General features: G+C 46.0%; 1 protein-coding gene across 3 annotated transcripts in view; it reads right to left on the reverse strand.

Annotated features, from left to right (window-relative positions):
- The window catches only part of DIAPH1 (diaphanous related formin 1), a 162,569-nt gene that overhangs the window by 63,308 nt on the left and 78,660 nt on the right, over positions 1-20,601 (reverse strand). For all 3 annotated transcript variants that reach the window (XM_067566946.1, XM_067566945.1, XM_067566947.1), the window contains 5 exons: positions 17,533-17,597; positions 16,694-16,873; positions 8,177-8,839; positions 5,712-5,826; positions 5,309-5,317 (listed from right to left, as the gene is read on the reverse strand). In XM_067566946.1, coding sequence (XP_067423047.1) covers positions 5,309-5,317; positions 5,712-5,826; positions 8,177-8,839; positions 16,694-16,873; positions 17,533-17,597 — 1,032 coding nt within the window. The remainder of the gene's footprint in view (positions 1-5,308; positions 5,318-5,711; positions 5,827-8,176; positions 8,840-16,693; positions 16,874-17,532; positions 17,598-20,601) is intronic.

The following is a 20,601-nucleotide window of genomic DNA, read 5'->3' on the forward strand; positions in this document are numbered from 1 at the left end:
AATAGCACCCCAAATGGCTTCTGTTTACAGGGGCTTAGTGCTATGAATCCTGTGCCATACTGGAAGAGGATTCCACAGAACCATGTTCCTGTATGGCACAGACACATTACTGGTAATGGACTTTAGGAACAGAGCTCTAGAGTGGTAGTGACACCTACCCAGCACACAGACCCTGATCTGTAGGGGAACAGACATTCAGAAGGCTAGATTCTGCAATTACCAGCAGTAAAGAGGGCCCTCCTACAGCCACTAACATGGAAGTATGGCCAGGACTGAGAAGCACATTCCTAACATAAGCTGCCTGAACACCTCTCAGCTTCAGTAATTTCAACCCAGCCAGCATACATTAACCTCCTCCTTGTCAGAACCTCTCACTGAATTTCATATCAGTTTTTTTGCAAAGAAAAAAAAACATTTGCTATTATATTTTCTAATGAGCCTCTCTTTGCAAATCTGTGATTTGTACATTTTACAGCAGTAACAAAAATATCGTGTGTTTGCAAGGGGCCCAGAGCTACTCTCTCTTTTTTGGGAGTACTCAAAGGCAAAGGTGATTAGGGATCAGTGTTTATAGTCCTACCTGTGTTCGCATGCTGTAGCAACAATAACTGTTAAGACAGAGCACAGCTACAAACCCTCTTCTCAGAACAGAGGCAAATTCCCCATAATAGATGGGAACTGGAGCTCCTGGAAGAGGGAGGGCAAGGAAACACCACTCAACACTCTTGGACAGGATCTGTCTCCCCCACACAATGGCTTCCTGGCTCTACACCACCTCTTCTATCATATTGCACAGCTCCAAGGAATTCTGATATCCCAACACAAGATGATGAGAGAAAGGGAGGAGTGAGGCTGACCCTGGGACACTGCTGCCCTCAGCATTTCATTTGGATTTCAGTTCATTTCAGAGTCAGCTGAGAAAGCAAATGATCAATTGTGAGCAACCTCTCTATAAAAGCTTGTGAAATTTTCACAGGCTGGGAGTCTCTGAGGAGAAAACCCTGCCTTGGTATAGAGGAGAGTGCCTTGCCTTCCATTTGCTTTTATCTCCATAAATATTAATCAGTTATCAGAAAGATACTCTGCATAGAGCACTCAGTGAGATGGGGAAGAGAGCCCCAGCATCCATCTATTAGAGCAGGAGAAAGGAAAGGAGAGATGCCAGCCACAGAGACGAGTGGACAGCCAGTTACTGCACACTAATGCTGCACACACCTCTCTGCAAACTTTCTGAAGGTGAGCCCCTTCCATTCACCCTATTCTGAATGCAGCATATTTTCTCTTAGTACATGCTGGCAACCAGAGTGGGGAAATTGCAGAAATGAAGCATGGGGTTAGAAAAGTTGATAGGAAGGTCCACCATAGCCCAAGCTCTGATAAGGCAGCCTACGCATATTCAGTACACTGCCACCTCTCTGATCACAGCACACTGACGGGCATGCCAAAAACGGATGGCAAGTGTCAGTAGTACAAGCATTCTGGCTGGCCCCCTAAGCCATTGCTCTTCCTGTCAAACTACTCACTTCCCTGAGAGGGATATTAAAAACAAGACCCCCAGCATTTAAATAATTGAACTGTCATCAGATGTCTGACTGACTAATTGAAATAAAAATCAGGGAAAGCTGGAGTCACTGAAGCATGGAAAAAAGAGAGAAAAAGGGAAAAAGGAAGGGCAAAGCCATTTTGCTGACATCTCATTCCAAGTCTCATTTCACATACAGAAGAGAGATTCTTCTTCACCCCCTGGGTAAAAATGATTAAACTTTGAAAGAAAAGTGTGGCAGCTGAAAGGAAGGAGCGGAGTTAAATATTTCACAGGCAAGTGCGAGGGGTGGGAGTGGGAAGATGGCCAAGTGCAGTTTGTACCTTTCAGAGAGCAGGGCATAGCGTACTGCCAAACCCATTAAACAGAACTAAGTGCAGCTCTGTAATTTTAATTGAAAGCCAGTTAAAAATTAAAGATTGCCCTGCTCATATTAAAGTGGAGTCTACCTGTGGAACAGAGCATGTGAGGTGCCTCTTCGGGGAACTTTAATGCCTAATAGAGACATTGCAGCCTGCACAGCATTCATTCAGCACAGTTAGAGAAGTGGGAAGTAGTAACTCTCTCATGCAGTTTACTAAAACTGCCCACCTCAGCCATTTAGTTTCCACTCTCCAGAGGACAAACCCCCAACTCCACAAGCAGGAATTTGGCGATGCAGAGTAAGGGCTGTCACTCAGAGCGAGCACTTCCAGGAGTCCTTGAGTGCTAATGCCCCCGACAGGGATGCTAGGCCACCAAACCCATTGTCACCACACTACCGTCCCTGCTAGGTAACCCAATGTTTCAGCCTGAACCATCTTCAGACAGTGCCCACCCTAATGAGAAAGGCAGTTACCCATCCCCCAATCACTACCTTGGGCATTCAGACTTTCCATTAGCACTGTACAACCTGCCTTTTACTGTCACCACTGCACAAGACAGCACCAGCTGTGCCAACATTGCCTAGGTTCAATAGCTGATCACCCTTCTCTCCTCTCTAAATCACAGATGCCTTGAGTTGGGCTGATTCCAACTGCTCAGCATGAAGTGTATATTAAGGCTTTCCTGGGTAGCATCCACTGGTGCCTAAAAGCAGCACTTAAGCCTGATTTACAATGGATCCCTTGTGCACAGGGTCACCAAACTTTGCCCAAACCCGAGAAAACTTAATAGAAGCTAAAGGGCTGCACTGAACTTGCATTAGAGCGCATACTGCAGGTGGCCTCATCTTTCATAGAGAAGGAGGGTCAGGCACCAATGGCCCCACCCCAGGATTAAGAGTGCATGGTGGAACTGTGATCTGTGCAGACTGTGGCTCTGTATTACAGAGGGGGCAGCAGCAGGATACATCAAAGTGCTCCAGAGGCTGAACCTGGTCCCAAGGGTTGCACTTTACCCATGCCATCCTGGGTTTCCCTGTACGCTGGATCATTTGATTGCATAGCGGAGTCTAGGTTATGACCTCTGCACAGATATTTGCCTGTCAAGACTGGCCTACACTCTGCTTTTGAGGCATTGGGCTCCCAACCTTCCCTAAACTAGCAGTCATGCTTTGACTTAAAACACTTGTTTGCTGACATGACAAGCCCTGAATGCTGGAAAGAGAGGAATGGAGAAACCTCATTCAACAGCTACTTATCAGAGGAAGGAGTGTCCCTGCTGACTTCAGATCACTTGTATAAGAGGGTCAGCCCTTTCAACAGAAGAGTCCAGGAATCCTTCCTAAAAGGCATGGGGGTTTCTGTACAAGAGAGAGAGAGGCTCAGTAAGGGAAAGAGTGGTTAGGAGTTAGAAGGGATGGAGTGGTTGCCATCATGAGTACAGAATCTGCTAGCCTGCCACCTTCACCAGAGAAAACCCATGTGAGAATAAGGCTAGAACCAATATGGGTGGCAGTAAGAATTTTGGACTGGATTAACAGAGATCTGACAAGCACAACTGAAGAAGATTCATACAGCAACCACACCCTCCTCCCTCTGCCCAGAATGCACTCCCGGGGGGGGGGGGGGGGGGGGTGTCCATAAAAATGAGAGAGCAGCCTGTTGGCCAGCACGAGGCTAATACCAATCCACTGAACTGCAGAGAGAGCAGAAAGAGCCAGTATCATCAAGGGCAACGCAAGGCTGAGAGACAATCATCTGTATACAGGAGGTGGGGGAGAAGAGATCAAGGAAAGCATAATACAACACTGAAGGACTCCAGCAGTCCACTACCACCCTCCCCACCAAGTGTTGCTGTCCCTTCCTCTGACAGATACAATAAACAACACCAGGAGGATTATTTGCTTTCTTCCTAGATGGGACATATCCTGCCCACGTGGCATTGGAAGAGCACCAATGACAGGAAAGAGTGGTCCCTTCTCTGCCCTATCTACTGGGTGCAGGTACCTACTATGGGAAGGGAGAGGAGTCTTTCTTTTTGCCTCCTACGCAATTACTCCAAACCTGTGAAAGGTTTTCACCCATTTGGGACCATGACCGTTCAGATGCCTTTGCAAGAGCAGCTGTGAGAGTTGTGCTCAGCTCAGGCAGCTGCTACAGGGGTTGCAGGTGCACCTGAGAATGGCATGCCAGCGGTAGGCAGCATCCTGAGCCTGGCCAGGTCTCCTGCAGGCAGCAAAGGAGGTTGTACAGGACCTCATTGCAGCACTGAGGGAACTTTTCTTTATGCAAATGTGCAAGTCACTTCCTGAAAGCTGCCAGAGGCACCTGGCGGCCTGTCAAGCTTCTTATTGAAACAAATTAAAGTGCAGCCTGGCACCATCAGATCAGCTAAAGAGGAAAAATTATACTGTCTATAAATATGCTAATTCTGCTGGGGGAGGAGAGAGGGACAGAGGTTTTGAAGCAGTGCTTATTAGCTTCACTCATCAGGGGTCGAGATGAACATCTCAATAAAACAAAAAAGCAGAGAGAAGATGAAACAGCTAATTTATCAGCCGCTGCAATCTCAATTGGCAACATGACAAGCTCTTCCAATCCACTGCACCCCATTTCAGGCAGGGGTCCTGCAACTACTCCCAACAACTTCAGTCAAGGGTAGGGGAAAAGCTTCATCCTACACTTCAGAGAGGAGTCTGGCACTCCAACTACAGTCAGGAAGTCCAACAAGGAGGAGGAAGAGTAAAGTTTCACCCTTACAGACAAGGAACCCATGTCACTGGTAGGGGTAACTCATGTGTGAGTTAAGCTTCACCCCCTCAACACAGACAAGTTGTTACAGGGAGGGGAAAGCACAGGTCCAGAACAAACAAGGAGCCTAAGTTCAGGGTAAAGCTTCAGAGAGGACACGGGTGAAGAATTCATGGAGTTAGGTGAGTGCTGCAACAGTCTGACAGAAGGAATTCATGGGGGGGGGGACCCTATAAATACATAATACGGTAACATCATTGCTATGCTAGAAAGAAAATCAGGGGGTGAGCAAAATCTGTGCATCCTGTTCGCAACTCCTTAAAAAAGAGAAGAACGGAGGGGAAGAGAGCCTGGGGCTCATGGAGAAGCCTGACACATACCTCAGGTGAGGGTATGAGAATTTCAGCTGCATTCGATAAGTAAATCAAACTCTCAGGAACCATCACGAATATTACTGCAGAAGAGGGAAAAGGCCTGCGAATGGGAGGAAACCACCTCCAGCATCCTCTTTCTTGGGTTTCCTTCTCCAGGCTAGTCACCCCACCCTAAGATTCCTTTTCCCTGAGCAGGAATCACTCCCCCACTCAGTAGAATTGCTTTTCAGATGGTAGAGTCTCCCCAAAGCAGTCTCAGAGATGTTGATGCTACTCACCCTTGGAGGCTGCAGGTAACGGACCGATGAATCCACAGAACAGGAAGCAGGGAGAGGGAGAGGAGAGGGGAAAAGAAAGTTAGACTGAATGGACAATATCACATACTAGCATGAATTCTCCTCCCTCACATACTCCCACTCCAGCACAGTGCTCAGGATCCAAAGAAAAGGATCACAAATTCACCACAGAGAAACTGGTCAATCAAGGTGTTCAATCGACTGCAAACTGAGAAGTTTCCCATGCCTACCTTCCCTCCCACTAAGCAGCAGATGGTCTCTTGGCAGCTAGCTCCTATGTACTCTTTCTGAAGGCAGCTCAGTGTCCTCCTTATGTATTCCTACCTCACTCTCACTCCTCAGTGCTAACTGAGGAAGCTGGAGTGACACCATGCACAGCACTTACACTTAGTCTGGGCAGAAAAGGTAAGCGTTAGCTTGGCAAAAAGCTCATCATTCTCAAATCGATCTTCTTTCACCTTGGTCCAGAAACAGTCCTGGGAGAGCTCCTCAACCACAATCTGTAGAAGAGGCAAAGCATGATGCATCGTCAAAATTTGTGTGTGTGTATATACATACATACGCACGCACGCACACACAATAAATCTCACCCCAACCCCGTTTGTTCCTTTAACATCTTTCAGTGGGTCCAGATCCTCCCTTCGAACTCTTTGCAGGTGCCTCACACACTTCCGTCCTTGGCCCTCTCCTCGACTCCCTTTACACATTCTCTCCGGGTGATCTTTCTGCTCAAACAGTTTCAACTACCATCTTAGAACCAATGGCTCTCATATCTACTTGTCCATCCTACCTGCTTCCCTTACCTCAGTCTGTTTCCATGTTCCCTTGCCATCAAACTTAAATGGCTAAATATGAACTCCTAACTTTTCCTCCAAAATTCTCACTAGTCTTTCCAGTCTCACTGTTGACAATACAGTTGCCCTGTTACTGAGGCCCATATTCTGGGGCTCACATTTGACAGCTCCCCACACATCCACATTGTGTCCAGATCTTGCCACATCTTTCTCCATAACCCCTTTAAGATCTAGCATTTCCTTTCTAGCCACACAGCTAAAATGATCATCATCATCTCCTGTCCTGGTGATTGCAATCTCCTCTCCAGTCCCTCTGAAACCCACATTTCACCTCTCCAGTCCATGTAAAATGTAGCTATTGAGATCATCTTCCTTGCCAGTCATTCTTACCATGTCTTTCCTCCAAACACTCTGAATCCTTCTACTAGCCCTCTCTTTTCTTCCAAATAAAATTCAGGCTTCTTAATCTCATCTTCAAAGACCTTCACAGCTGGACCTTCCCCTCCACCCCCCACTAGATGGCTCTTTTCTCTTTATCACACTGCTTCCCCCAACAACACCAGCCCTGTGTCCTCTTTTACAACCACATCATCTTCCACATTCATCTTAAGCTCCCTGACTTCTTGTATTGTAAGGTCTTAAGGGTCAGAGACTGTGTCCTTGTAGAAGTGGGACAGGCCCTGGAACTTTGAGGGCACTATCAAAATGCAAGCGGTTGATACAATTACTACTACCACCCAGCATCGCCACTGGAAAGCCTGTTCCTACCAGTAATTCTGTCTGTTTTTTCAGCACCAACACCTTAGGCAGTAAAGCTGAAAAAGGACCCAAGCAACACTTCTGCATTGTGGACAAGGAGCAAACAGGTTCCACATTTGGATGAATTTGTTACTGTCTGATCTCCACAGAGCTCTGCTAATGCCCCACAATCCTGGTCTGTAGCACACCAATATACCCCAGACCTTGGCTTGCAAACAGCTCTATCAATTCACCTATATCTGATATAGCTGAGGTTAGTCCTGCTTTGAGCAGGGAGTTGGACTAGATGACCTCCCGAGGTCCCTTCCAACTCTAATATTCTATGATTCTATGATATCCTGATCTGTAGCAGACTTGCTCCTAGTCCAGTCCTGGGTCCTCACACTGCTTTGCCAATTCCAATTTTGGGCCTCTCCTGAGCAGACAACACAATTGGGCTGAACTGCACATCAATTTTGTGATAGACACACATGACCACCGAGACCGTCAAGCTCTGTTACAGTTCTGGCTAAACGGGATTTGAATGCAGACTCCCCCTAAAATGGAAAGCTAGTATATTAACCCACTAAGCCATTACATGCAACGTCTCCGTGCTAATAAACCAAATAAAGCATGCACCAGCTTCCTCACTAGGCCCACAGGCTCTCCAGTGCCAGCTTGACCATACTGAGCACACTTGCTGCTTGCTTGTGGCAGATGTCTGCAGGGCAGCAATTCTGCTCACATACACATTCATTATCTGTGTCCTGGTTCAAAAAAAAACAAGGAGAAAAAATGTAATTTAAATGACAAAAGCTGCCTGTGCTTTCTACAGCAGGGTAATTATCTGCTGCTTGCATATTTTAGAAGGCTGTGATTATTAAATTGGGTGTTACCATGGTGCTGCCTTCAAAACACTTCCTACAAGGCAGAGGGCAGAAACCATTCAATAAATAATATAAGTGAAATTAAATGAAATTAAACACCAGAGAGTCCATTAATCAGCAGCTGCAGGCTAAAGAGGAACCAGAGCACTCCTTGGCTTCACAACTCCAGCACGTGGGGCGGGGGAGGCGTGGGGGAGACACGACAGGACAGGACTGCCACATTACAGGGGAGGCCTAATCCACAAAGAAGCTCTTGCCCTTCTTTAGCCACCACACACCTCTGTTCCTCAAGTGATTTGTTCTCCCCTCCCCACCTGCCCCACAGAGGAAGGGCGATAAAGTCACACATTTCTAAAGGATGGAGAGAACATGGAGTGAGCGACACAGCACCTAGGACAGGAAGGCTCTGGAACACAGTTAGCAGGTCTTACCTTGGACCAGTTAGGTCTCCGCAGCTGCACCTCTGGCTTATATTGTTTCTTTGGAGCCAATCCGTAGGGGAGAACTGGAACTGCAGGGACTCCCCAGGCTCCGAACCCAGGGGGCAGAGGAGGAGGGGCACCCATTCCTGGAGGAGGCGGCGGGATTCCAGGACCTCCAGGGAATGGCGGGGGAGGCGGCGGGATCAAAGCCACGCCAGGGAGCGGTGGGGGAGGCGGCGGGATTCCAGGACCTCCAGGGAGCGGCGGGGGAGGCGGCGGGATCGAAGCCGCGCCAGGGAGCGGCGGGGGAGGCGGCGGGATCAAAGCCGCGCCAGGGAGCGGCGGGGGAGGCGGCGGGATCAAAGCCGCGCCAGGGAGCGGCGGGGGAGGCGGAGGGATCGAAGCCGCGCCAGGGAGCGGCGGGGGAGGCGGCGGCAGGATTGAAGCCGTGCCAGGGAGTGGTGGGGGAGGTGGCGGCAGGATTGAAGCCGTGCCAGGGAGCGGCGGGGGAGGCGGTGGCAGGATTGAAGCTGCGCCAGGGAGCGGCGGGGGAGGCGGCGGCAGGATTGAAGCTGCGCCAGGGAGCGGCGGGGGAGATGAGGCAGATGCAGGTGGAGGGAGAGAAGCCATTTTCCTCTTAGTATCTTCAAGCTCCTTTGACAACTTAGTGATCTGCAAAAAACAACAAAACAAGCAAAATTAGCAGAATATCCAATTCCCAGCCCTGTAGGACAGACAGGAGACCATATCTAATCATCATCATACTAGTGCACTAGTAATTTCTTAAGGTCCTACTCTCTTCATTACAGGTTGCTAGCATCAGAATTACTGGTACCCCATTGAGTGCTGTTTTATCCAAATACTGTGCCTTTGAGAGAGTGGATGGAAGTCCTCCTACCACCAGATGGAGGCAGGAAAATTCTGCTTGCTACTGCAAACCGTGCAAGTTACATTAAATAATAGATGAATAAAAATGAACAGTAGAAACAAGCCTCAAAGACACAGTCCTGAGTCCTGTTACAATAATCAGGGTCTAGTAGGTCTACTCCCATGGTGAGCTCAATCCCTAGGAAGGGGGTGACATTTCATAAAATGTTGTAATAACCTAAACAACAAAGATTACTATAACAAGTTACAAAAAGGAGACAAAGTGTGGATTAGTTCTAACACAGAGGGCTAGTAATAGGATGCAAGGACTGTGTTGACATCATGATTTGTAAACAAGATGGAATCAGAAATTAACAGACCAAAATCAGTGAGTTGAAAATTAGGTCTAACTGGTGGACAAGAGTTAGGGGAGGACCTATTTTGCCCATCACCCTGTTGTGTGTCAGCAGACGGGCTGCTGGGGTCAGAACTGCTGGCCCAGGGCTTTCTAGCAACAGACACTCAGGATGTGACCTGCACACTAGTAGGCTGGCCGTGACAGCAACCCAGGTTGGCAGCTACAACAGCGAAGCATTGTATGGCACCCAGGTTTATAAGTGACAACCCATTACTGACCCAGACTGTCCCTGAACCGTGACACCCTGCCTATTTATTTCATTGGGTGACCCCTGGTTCTTGTGTTATGTGAAAGAGTAAATAACACTTCCTCATTCACTTTCTTCACACCTTTCATAATTTTATACACCTTCTATCATATCCCTCCCTTAGTCATCTCTTTTCAAAGCTGAACAGTCTCACTCTTTTTAATCTTTCTTCATATGGCAGCTGTTCTATACTCCTAATCAGTTTTATTGCCCTTTTCTGTACCCTTTCCAATTCTAATATATCTTTTCTGAGATTGGGTAACCAGAACCGCACATAGTATTCAGGGTGTGGACATACTATGGATTTATATACAGGCATTATGATATTCACTGTCTTATTATCTATCCCTTTCCTAATGGTTCCCAACATTCCATTAGCTTTTTTTATTGCTGCTGCACATTAAGCAAATGTTTTCAGAGAACTATCCACAATGATGTCAAGATCTCTTTCTTGACTGGTAACCGCTAATTTAGATCCCATCATTTTGTGTATATGGTTGGGATTATGTTTTCCAATGTGCATTTATCAACACAATTTCATCTGCTCAGTGGCCTAGTTTTGTGAGATCCCTTTGTAACGCTTAGCAGTCAGCTTTGAACTTAACTATCTTGAGTAATTTTGTATTGTCTGCAACCTTTGACACCACACTGTTTATCCCTTTTCCCCAATCATTTATGAATATGTTGTACAGCACTGGTCCCAGTATAGATCCCTTGTGGACACCACTATTTACCTCACTCCAATCTGAAAACTGACTATTTATGTCTAACATTTGTTTTCTGTCTTTTAACCACTTACTGATCCATGGAAAGACCTTGCCTCTTATCCCATGACTGCTTACTTTGCTTACAAGTCTTTGGTGAGGGATCTTGCCAATAGGTTTCTGAAAGTCCAAGCACGCTATATTGGAGCACCCTGGTCAATGTTTGTTGACCCCTGAAAGAATTCTAATCGATTGGTGAGGGATGATTTCCCTTTACAAAAGTCATGTTGACTTTCCCCCAACAAATCATGTTCATCTATGTATCTGATAATTCTGTTCTTTACTATAGTTTCAACCAATTTCTCTTGTAATGAAATTAGGTTTACTGGTCTGTAATTGCTAGAATTGCCTCTGGAGCCTTTCTAAAAAATTGGTGTCACATTAGCTTTTCTCCAGTCATTTAGTGCAGAGGTTGATGTAAGTGACAGGTTATAAACTAGACTTAGTAGTTCTGCAATTTCATATCTGAGTTCCTTCAGCACTCTTGGGTGAATACAATCTATCAATTTGTTCAAAACCTCCTCTATTAACAGCATCATCATCTGGGACGGTTCTTCAGATCTGTCACCTAAAAAGAATGCCTCGTGTGTGGGAATCTACCTCACATCCTCTGCAGTGAAGATTGATGCAAAGAATTAATTTAGCTTCTCTGCAATGGCCTTGTCTTCCTTGAGTGCTCCTATAGCACCTTGATCATGCAGTGGCCCAACTGTGTTTGGCAGGCTTCCTGCTTCTGATGTACTTTAAAAAAAATTAGCTGTTAGTTTTTGAGTTTTGCTAGCTGCTCTTCAAATTCTTTTTTGGCCTGCCTATACTTTTATACTTGACTTGCCAGAATTTATGGTCTTTTCTATTTTCCTCAGTAGGATTTGACTTACAATTATTAAAGGATGCCTTTTTGCCTCTAATAGCCTCTTTTGCTCTGTTTTTTAGACTTGCTGGCATTCTTTTTTGTCCTCTTATTATGTTTTTTTTAATTTGGGGTATACATTTAATTTGACCCAGTTATAGTGTTTTTAGAAAGTTTCTATGCAGCTTGCAGGTATTTCACTCTCATGACTATTTCTTTTAGTTTATGTTTAACTAGCGTCCTCATTTTTGAAGTTAAATGCTACTGCAGTGGGCTCCTTTGGTATCTCTCCCCAAAGGATGTTAAAATTAATTACATTATGGTTGTTATTACTGAGTGGATCAGCTCTTGGACCAGATCCTGTGCACCATTTAGGACTAAATCAAGAACTGCCTTTCCACTCTTGGGTTCCATGACTTGCTCCAAGAAGCACTTATTAATGCTGAGGGAGTTGGCTGAGGTGATTTCAGAGCCATTGGCTATTATCTTTGAAAGCTCGTGGCAACAGCGGGAGGTCCCTGAGGACTGGAAAAAAGCAAATATAGTGCCCATCTTCAAAAAAGGGAGGAAAGAGGATCCAGGGAACTACAGACCGGTCAGCCTCACCTCAATCCCTGGAAAAATCATGGAGCAGGTCCTTAAGGAATCCATTTAAGGCACTTGGAAGAGAGGAAGGTGATCAGGAACAGTCAACACGGATTCACCAAGGGAAAGTCATGCCTAACCAACCTGATTGCTTTCTATGATGAGGTGACTGGCTCTGTGGATGTAGGGAAGGCGGTGGATGTGATATACCTCGACTTTAGCAAAGCTTTTGATACTGTCTCTCACAGTATTCTTATCAGCAAGTTAAAGAAGTATGGGTTGGATGAATAGACTATAAAATGGATAGAGAACTGGCTAGAGCATAGGGCTCAACGAGTAGTGATCAATGGCTCCATGTCTAGCTGGCAGCCGGTCACAAGCGGAGTTCCCCAGGGGTCGGTCCTGGGCCGGTTTTGTTCAACATCTTTATTAATGATCTGGAGGATGTGGTATATTGCACCCTCAGCAAGTTTGCGGACGACACTAAGCTGGGGGGAGTGGTAGATACCCTGCAAGGTAGGGATAGGATACAGAGTGACCTAAACAAACTGGAGGATTGGGCCAAAAGAAATCTAATGAGGTTCAACAAAGATAAGTGCAGAGTCCTCCACTTAGGAAGGAAGAATCCCATGCACAGCTATAGACTGGGGACCGACGAGCTGGGCAGCAGCTCTGCAGAAAAGGACCTGGGGATAACAGTGGATAAAAAGCTGGATATGAGTCAGCAGTGTGACCTGGTTGTCAAGAAGGCTAATAGCATATTGGGCTGCATTAGGAGGGGCATTGCCAGCAGGTCATGGGAAGTGATTATTCCCCTCTATTCGGCATTGGTGAGGCCGCATTTAGAATATTGTGTCCAGTTTTGAGCCCCCCACTACAAAAAGGATGTGGACAAGTTGGAGAGAGTCCAGCGGAGGGCAACAAAAATGATTAGGGGGCTGGAGCTCAGGACTTATGAGGAGAGGCTGAGGGAACTGGGCTTGTTTAGTCTGCAAAAGAGAAGAATGAGGGGGGATTTGATAGTGGCCTTTAACTACCTGAAAGGGGGTTCCAGGTAGGATGGAGCTAGGCTGTTCTCGGTGGTGGCAGATGACAGAACAAGGAGCAATGGTCTCAAGTTGCAGGGCGGGAGGTCTAGGTTGGACATTAGGAAAAAGTTTTTTACTAGGAGGGTGGTGAAGCACTGGAATGGGTTACCTAGGGAGGTGGTGGAATCTCCATCCTTAGAGGTTTTTAAGCTGAGGCTTGACAAAGCCCTGGTTGGGATGATATAGCTGAGGTTAGTCCTGCTTTGAGCAGGGGGTTGGACTAGATGACCTCCTGAGGTCCCTTCCAATTCTAATATTCTATGATTCTATGATTAATCATGTCTAGAAATTTTTTCTTTGTATCCTGTCCTGAAGCAACATGTATCCAGTTAGCATGGGGATAGCTGAAATCCCCTATTATTACTGAATTTTCTATTTTTGAAGCCTCTCTAATCTCCCAGTGCCTCCACAATCACCATCGTGGTCAGGTGGATGGTAGTATATTCCTACTGCTGTAATTTCTGTCCATAGATATTCTGTGGTATCGTTTGATTAATTTAAGATTATACTATATTTCAGTCTGCTCTCTTTCACATATAGTGCCACTCCCCCACCAGTACAACCTACTCTGTTATTCCTATATATTTTGTACCCTGGTATTACTATATTCCATTGATTATCATCATTCCACCAAGTTTCTGTTACGCTTCTTATATCAATACTCTCATTCACCCATCTTAGTACTTAGACTTGAGCTTTTGTATACAAACACTTATAAAATGTGTCAATATTTAGTTGTCTGCCTTCATGTGATGTAACTGAATGGAACTCTTTCATCTGCCTGTTTCTCTTCAGTTCCTACCTGTACTTTTATCAACTTCTATCCTCTCGTCTTTATTAGGATATAGAAAATCTCTGTTAATAGATCCTCCTCCACAGGATATCTTTGTCCAAATCATGTGCTCTTCTGCACCTGTCAGCTTTCCCCCAGCCCTTAGTTTAAAAACTTCACTATAACCTTTTGAACTTTCCATGTCAGCTACCTGGTTTCATTTTGGTTTAGGTGAAGCCCAGCCTTCCTGTAGATGCTCCTCCTTTCCCAACATGTTCCCCAGTTGCTAATAAATCTAAATCCTTCCTCTGAACACCATTGTCTCATTCATGCATTGGAACCCTGCAGTTCTGCCTGTATAACTGACCCTGTGCGTGGAACTGGTAGCCTTTCAGAGAAGGCTACCAAGGAGGTCCTGGACTTTTATCTCTTACCTAGCAACCTATATTTGGCCACCAGGACCTCTCTCCTATCTTCCCTATGTCATTGGAACCTACATGTACCACGACCACTGGCTCCTCCCCAGCACTGGCGCATCTCTCTAGATGTCTCGAGAGTTCTACAACCTTCACCCCCGGCAGGCAATTCACCATGCAGATCTCCCAGTCATCACAAACCCATCTATCTATATTTGTAATGATCAAATCACCCATTACTATTACCTGTCTCTTCCTAATAACTGGGGTTCCCTCTCCCAGAGGAGTATTCTGAGTGTGACAGGACACCATGACATCCTCTGGAAGGAGAGTCCCAAACCTCCACTCCACTCCAGTTTGCTGTTCTCCTTCCCTGAGATTTTCATCCTCCTCGAAAGCACAGAGACTGTCAGACTGGGGGTGCAACTGCTCTATTGTGTCCCAGAAAGTCTCGTCTATGTACCTCTCCATCTCCCTTAGCTTCTCCAGTTCAGCCACTCTGGTTTCAAGAGCCAGTACTTGCTGCCAAAGGGCCATGAACTGCTTGCACCGAGTACACACATACGCCACCTGCAGGTAATAATACATGCTGCATTCATTGCAATAAACTGAATAGCCCCCACTCTGCTGCTAGACTTCTACCTGCATTATTTTTACTCCTGCAGCTTTTTTTTTTTCTGTTTTCTTTTTTCTAAGGGGTGTAATTTTCTGTAATATTTTTAGGAAGACTATTAGTGTTTCACTTTCCCTTCATACTTTGCATCGCTATCATAGAATCATAGAAGATTAGGGTTGGAAGGAGTGTTGGATAAAATTGCCGCCTCCTCCTCAGAACTGTTTCTAGAAACAAATCCTTTTGCTAAAATGAACTGCAAAATGAAAATGTCAAACTCTACTAGACTGGCAGTTCCTCAGGGTAGGGAGCTTGTCTGTACAGTGCTAGGCAGGTCTTCAGCTGATCTCAAATACAATCCACGAAGGGCCACAGAGATAACAGAAAGTGATGCTGGGGCTGGCACTTCCTCACACCTGAGTGCTTAATAGGGCAACATGAACAGATGGAGATTCCACCACCTCCCTAGATAACCCATTCCAGTGCTTCACCTTTCTCCTAGCAAAAAAGTTTTTCCTAATATCCAACCTAGACCTCTCCAACTGCAACTTGAAGCCATTGCTCCTTGTTCTGTCATCTGCCACCATTGAGAACAGCCCGGCTCCATCCTCTTTGGAATCCCTCTTCAGATAGCTATCAAATCCCCCCTCACTCTTCTCTTCTACAAACTAAATAAACCCAGTTCCCTCAGGCCTGGTCTACACTTACCCGGCGATTCAGCGGCAGTCGATGGGAGTTATGCAAGCTACGCAAATTAGCTTGCGTAACTCCCACTGACTGCTGTGTTTCCCTTCTGCACGCCGTCTTCTCTTCACTGCACCGCATCGACGATGCAGCGCTATGTCACCTGAGGGGGTGGTTTTACTGCATCGACTTCTGGCAACTTCTGGATCGATTCAGCGGGTCTTCACTGACCGCTCAATCAATCCAGACAGGTCGATCTGATGGCAGCAACTTTGCCACCATCAGTATAGACATACCCTCAGCCTCTCCTTATAAATCATGGGCCCCAGCTATCCCGTGGGGCAAAAGTCTGCTCTCGGAGCAGTGCAGGATACATGAGGTGTGCATGCCACCTTGCTGTCTGGGTGGAATGAAGGATCATGAAAGAATGGCTGAAATCAAACCAAATCAGAGGATCTAGAGAGACAATGGAAGGGCCCAGCCTCTGAACACTTGATATTTAACAGCTGCAAGCTTTGGCAGGAGGATATGTAAACACAGCATGGCTCTGCCTGAACAAAGGACTGAGAACTGACAGGAAGGGGATAAGAGCCAGATTTTTGAAGCAGTTCAACTGCTCTCACCTGGAATGGATGGAGAGAAAGAGATTGAGTGGAATGAAGTTCATAGCCGGTTGGCTGGATGATTGCTTTGGCTTGGCCAGATGGACCACGTCTTAATCTTTATTTCTCTATGTTAGCCTAAGAACTTCCAACACTGTGTTCCAAGTCACTAATAAACCCTACTCTGTTTTGAAAAGGCTACCAAGTGTCACTGAAAATACTTGCTGAGGGGCTTGGGTCCCTGAAAAGTGTACAAGTCTCTGACCAGGAGTCTCTCAGTTGGACTAGCTGGGCAGAGCTCACAATGTGAAGCAGGAGTGCTAGAGCCCCAAGGCTCAGTCTTGGGGGTGTTGAGGCCATGTGGCCTACCTGAAAGAAGAGTGACCCTTGGAGGTGTGCTACAAAGAAAAGTTTTCCAAAGGACTGTTCAAAAACTGGGGAATAGCTCAGATCCTGTGGATCTATGACAATTCCCACCCCCCTGCATGTGCCAGCCTGAAAATTGCCTTTGCCCAGCTGCAAGATAGAATCTCCATGATGCAGGCTGTTTAACAAGACAGCAATGCTCTCCAAGGTACTGCAATCCTTATCCCCAGCCCAGATCCCAGTTCAAACATTACCTCCTCGTTCATCTCGGAGACTTTGCTTTCCAGACTCTGCTTCTCTATGGTAATTTGCTGTTTCTCCATGTCCAGGTGTTGTTTCTCTCCATCTAAATCCAGGAGTTTCTGTTCAAAGTCACTTTCCATCTTCTTCATTTCAACCTGAAGCTCATGCCGTGCAGTCAGTTCTGAGTCCAGCTGAGGGACAATGAACATTACGGGTTAGGAGTAAATGTGTATGAGAAAATGACTTCCTCTTGCTTTCCCTCCAATCTTCTCAAAGTCCAGAACCACCCCCAAAACAGAGACATTCCTACGTATTGCATGAGGATAAGATTTATTCTACTGTTCAGTCCAAAAGGCCAAGGAGAACAGGGAAGATGTTCCTAGTCACAGGCCCTGGGATAGTCTCCAAATGAAGGAGTCTGTATTCACACTGAAATGCACACAGATATCCTATTCACATAGAGAAAATGCATTATCAATTCTTGGCACTGTCTGAAGGCAGCTGTTTTCATTGCTGTGACAAGAGGCGATCCTTTTAATTACATCCAGTCACAGCTTCAATTAATGCCTCTCAGGCAGGCCCTGCAGGTGACTGTGAGACTGACTGAGTGCGAGAAGTGCGTGGGCCCTCATGTCCAATGACAGAGCCCCTCACTGTGACAGCTACATCCTTTTTTAAATTAAAAGGTAAACATGTGGCTCTTCCCAGAGATAAAGGACAAATGCAGAGCTGAGTGGCTATTAACCACAGCTCTGCTGTGTAGAACTAATGGAAGGCACTATCTGATGGCAGCTGCAACCCAATCTCAAAGTAAATTGCTCAGGGTCCTATACCACCCCCAGTCAAACACCTTTTTCTCCAGCTCCACTGCTTTGGCCTCACTTTTCTCCACCTTTGTTTGATCAATCAAGTTATCTACAAAAAGGGAAAAAGGGAAAACATAATTAGGCACACCATAGTGTCTAAAATTATCCCTTCCCCCACCCTGCACATAACCCTTACATCCCCTTGCTACAGATAGTCCCCCTACACCTTAATATCACTTTCTCCAGTGCAGTACTCAATCCTGGATGGAACATACCATTCCAAACTACTCACCCCTTACAACACAATGTGTACAGCACCCTCTGCTGAAGACAGATCTTTCTTTCTACTAAGTATGGCACATAAAAAAAAACAGTTATCTACCTTACTGTAACTGTTGTTCTTCAAGACACAGGTGCAGACATGTATTCCACTCAAGTATGCATGTGACCAGAGGGCTTTGCTTAGCAGTACCTGTCAGGATGGCACTCTTACCCTTTGGCCTTTGGAGCCTCTCCCATGCTTATTTAACTGTCCCACCACAATCCCTCTCAGTTCCTTTGCACCAGATGCTCAGATTGGAGAGACTGATGTAGAGGGGTCACAGGATGGGAATACACGTCTGCATCCAAACCTCAAACACAGTTACAGTAAAGACAGTAATAGTTTTTTCTTCAAGTGGTTCCATTCAGGTGACTCTCAAGCGGTAATAAATGGAGACGGGGCTCGGAGTCCACTGAAATAACGACCGCAGAACTGCACTTCCAAAGTCTACATCGGAACTAGAGACAGTAGTAATAGTGTAATGTTTGGCCAAAGTGTGTATGGAAAACCAGATGGCAGCCCTGCATTTGTCCAGTATGAAAACATTACTGAGAAACACAACTGAAATCCTTGTCAAATCAGCATCTAGTCTCATGCTTCTGCATGGCCTGAGCTACCCCACGTGCTGTCATAATACACGTAGTAATCCATCTGGAAATTGTGCAGAAACAGCCTGATCCTTCATCCAATCTATGTAGGAGACAAAAAGCCAAGGTGATGCCTGAAACAGCCAGTCCTTTTCAGATAGAATGCCAATGACCGTCTCACATCCAAGGAATGAAGACACTGTTCATCTGTATTTGAGTGAGGCATAGGAAAAAAATACAACTAATATATTGTTTGGTTAAGATGAAATTCAGACATCACTGAAGGCAAAAACTTAGGGTGTAGCCTCAAAGCCACCTTGTCATTGAGGAACTAAGTACACAGAGGCTCTGCCATTCAGGCCTGCAGATCACTAACTCTTCTCAAGGAAGTTTTGGCAACAAGAAAGCTGTCTTTTGGCAAAGGATTTACAGAGCAAATGGGTAGGGGCTGGAATGAAGGACTCATGAGGGCAGCCAGCATAATGAGGTCCCACAAGGGAATCAATTCTCTAACAAGCAGAAAGAGGTGGACAACACTTTTCAGAAATCTAATCACCATGGTGTTGGAAAATATTGACTTCCCTCAGACACTGGAGGATGAAACACCAAGATTGCCGCTAAGTAGACCCTCAGTGAGCTGAGCGACAGACCTGAGGATTTAAGATGTAACAGGTAATTCAGAATCTCTGGAATACATGCTAGCATCGGCCAAATGTCCCAGGCCAATGACCAAACCAAAGAACACTTCCACTTAGCCTAAACGGTAGACCTAGTAGAAGGTTTTCTACTATTAAGCAGGACTCACTGCACTGCTTGTGAACACTGTTCTTCCTCCTCATCTAACCATGCAGCATCTACATCGTGAAGTGCAGGTATCTGATCATGGTAGTGTGAAGAGATGTAGGAGGTTGAACAGATTGACTGTGAAGGTCAGTTAATGACCCCAAACTGAGACTGGCTTGAGAGCAAAATTAACTTCATTTCCTGTTGTCTTTTGTGACTAGGTCAATCATCGGAATGCCCCATTCTTAGAAACCACTCGTGACTTTGGGAAAAACTCCTGCTTAGGTGATTGGCCAACTGATTCTAAACACCTGGGTAAGCGTGGGGCTGTGAGAATCTCTTCAATGATGAAAAAGTGCCAAATCTTTATTGCTTCCTTGCAGAGCTGGTTGAAATGGGCTCCTCTCTGCTTGTTCACATCATACAGTGTGGTGGTATTGTTGAACCACTGAGCCTTTGACCTGAGCCCGAAAGGCCCGGCATGCATTGTAAATCAATTGAAGCTCCAGGACAGTGATATGAAGAAAAGCTTCCTGTTTTGTCCACAAATCCTGAATTTTCAGTGTCCCTAGATGTGCCCCCCAATCTGTTGTGGAGCCATTGGCGACTATCATCCTGGCTGGTGGAGGACAGGCAAAGGAAACGCACTCACATACATTGCTCTGATCTGCCCACCACCATAGAGACTCCAGGATCATTGGTAGCACTTGGACAATTCTGTACAATGACTGACAACTCGGGCAACAGACCAACTTCAGTCACGATTGAAGAGGACCAAGGCACAATCTCACATACTGGCCTATATAAGTGCACGCTGCCATATAGTGTAGTAAGATCAGGCATACATGGATCATATTTGAAAGGTGAGATTAGAGGGACAAACGAAGGCAGCAAATTGTTTGCAGGAGAAAGACTGTACAAGTTCAAGGGCCTACTAGGGACCCAATCAACTCTATTTTTTGTGCTGGAATTCATGCTGGCTTTGCCTTGTTCAAAATCAGCCCCAGCCAATCAAAGAGATCCAGTATGAAATGGACAGGATGCAGGACTTGTTCTTCGGATTTGCCCCTCATGAGCTGTAATGGAGTGGGAATTTTTCATATTATTTTGGATGAATATTGTGTGTGCCTCAGTTTCCCCATGTAGTGACTGGTTAACCTAGGTGGGGGGAAAAGGTTGTTTACTCTTTGCAGAGATCCAAGTGTGACTGATGCCTGGCTGTCTGGGGCCTGGGCCCGGGCCCAGGCCCATGGAGAGCCTGAAAGACAATAGCCTCTCCAATTGCCCAGACATTTGGTACCTAGCAACTAACGAACATGATGGCTCACCCTCTGCAGGAAGCCAGCTGGTTATGACCAGCTGGAAAACAAAAGGCTAAGGATCTCTTTCTTGAGTGGTAATGGGTAGTTTAGATGCCATCA

The sequence above is a fragment of the Emydura macquarii genome, unplaced genomic scaffold (assembly GCF_026122565.2).
Source record: "Emydura macquarii macquarii isolate MOO-44397 ecotype Brisbane River unplaced genomic scaffold, CSIRO-AGI_Emac_v2 contig_2768, whole genome shotgun sequence".
Taxonomy (NCBI): Eukaryota; Metazoa; Chordata; order Testudines; family Chelidae; genus Emydura; species Emydura macquarii.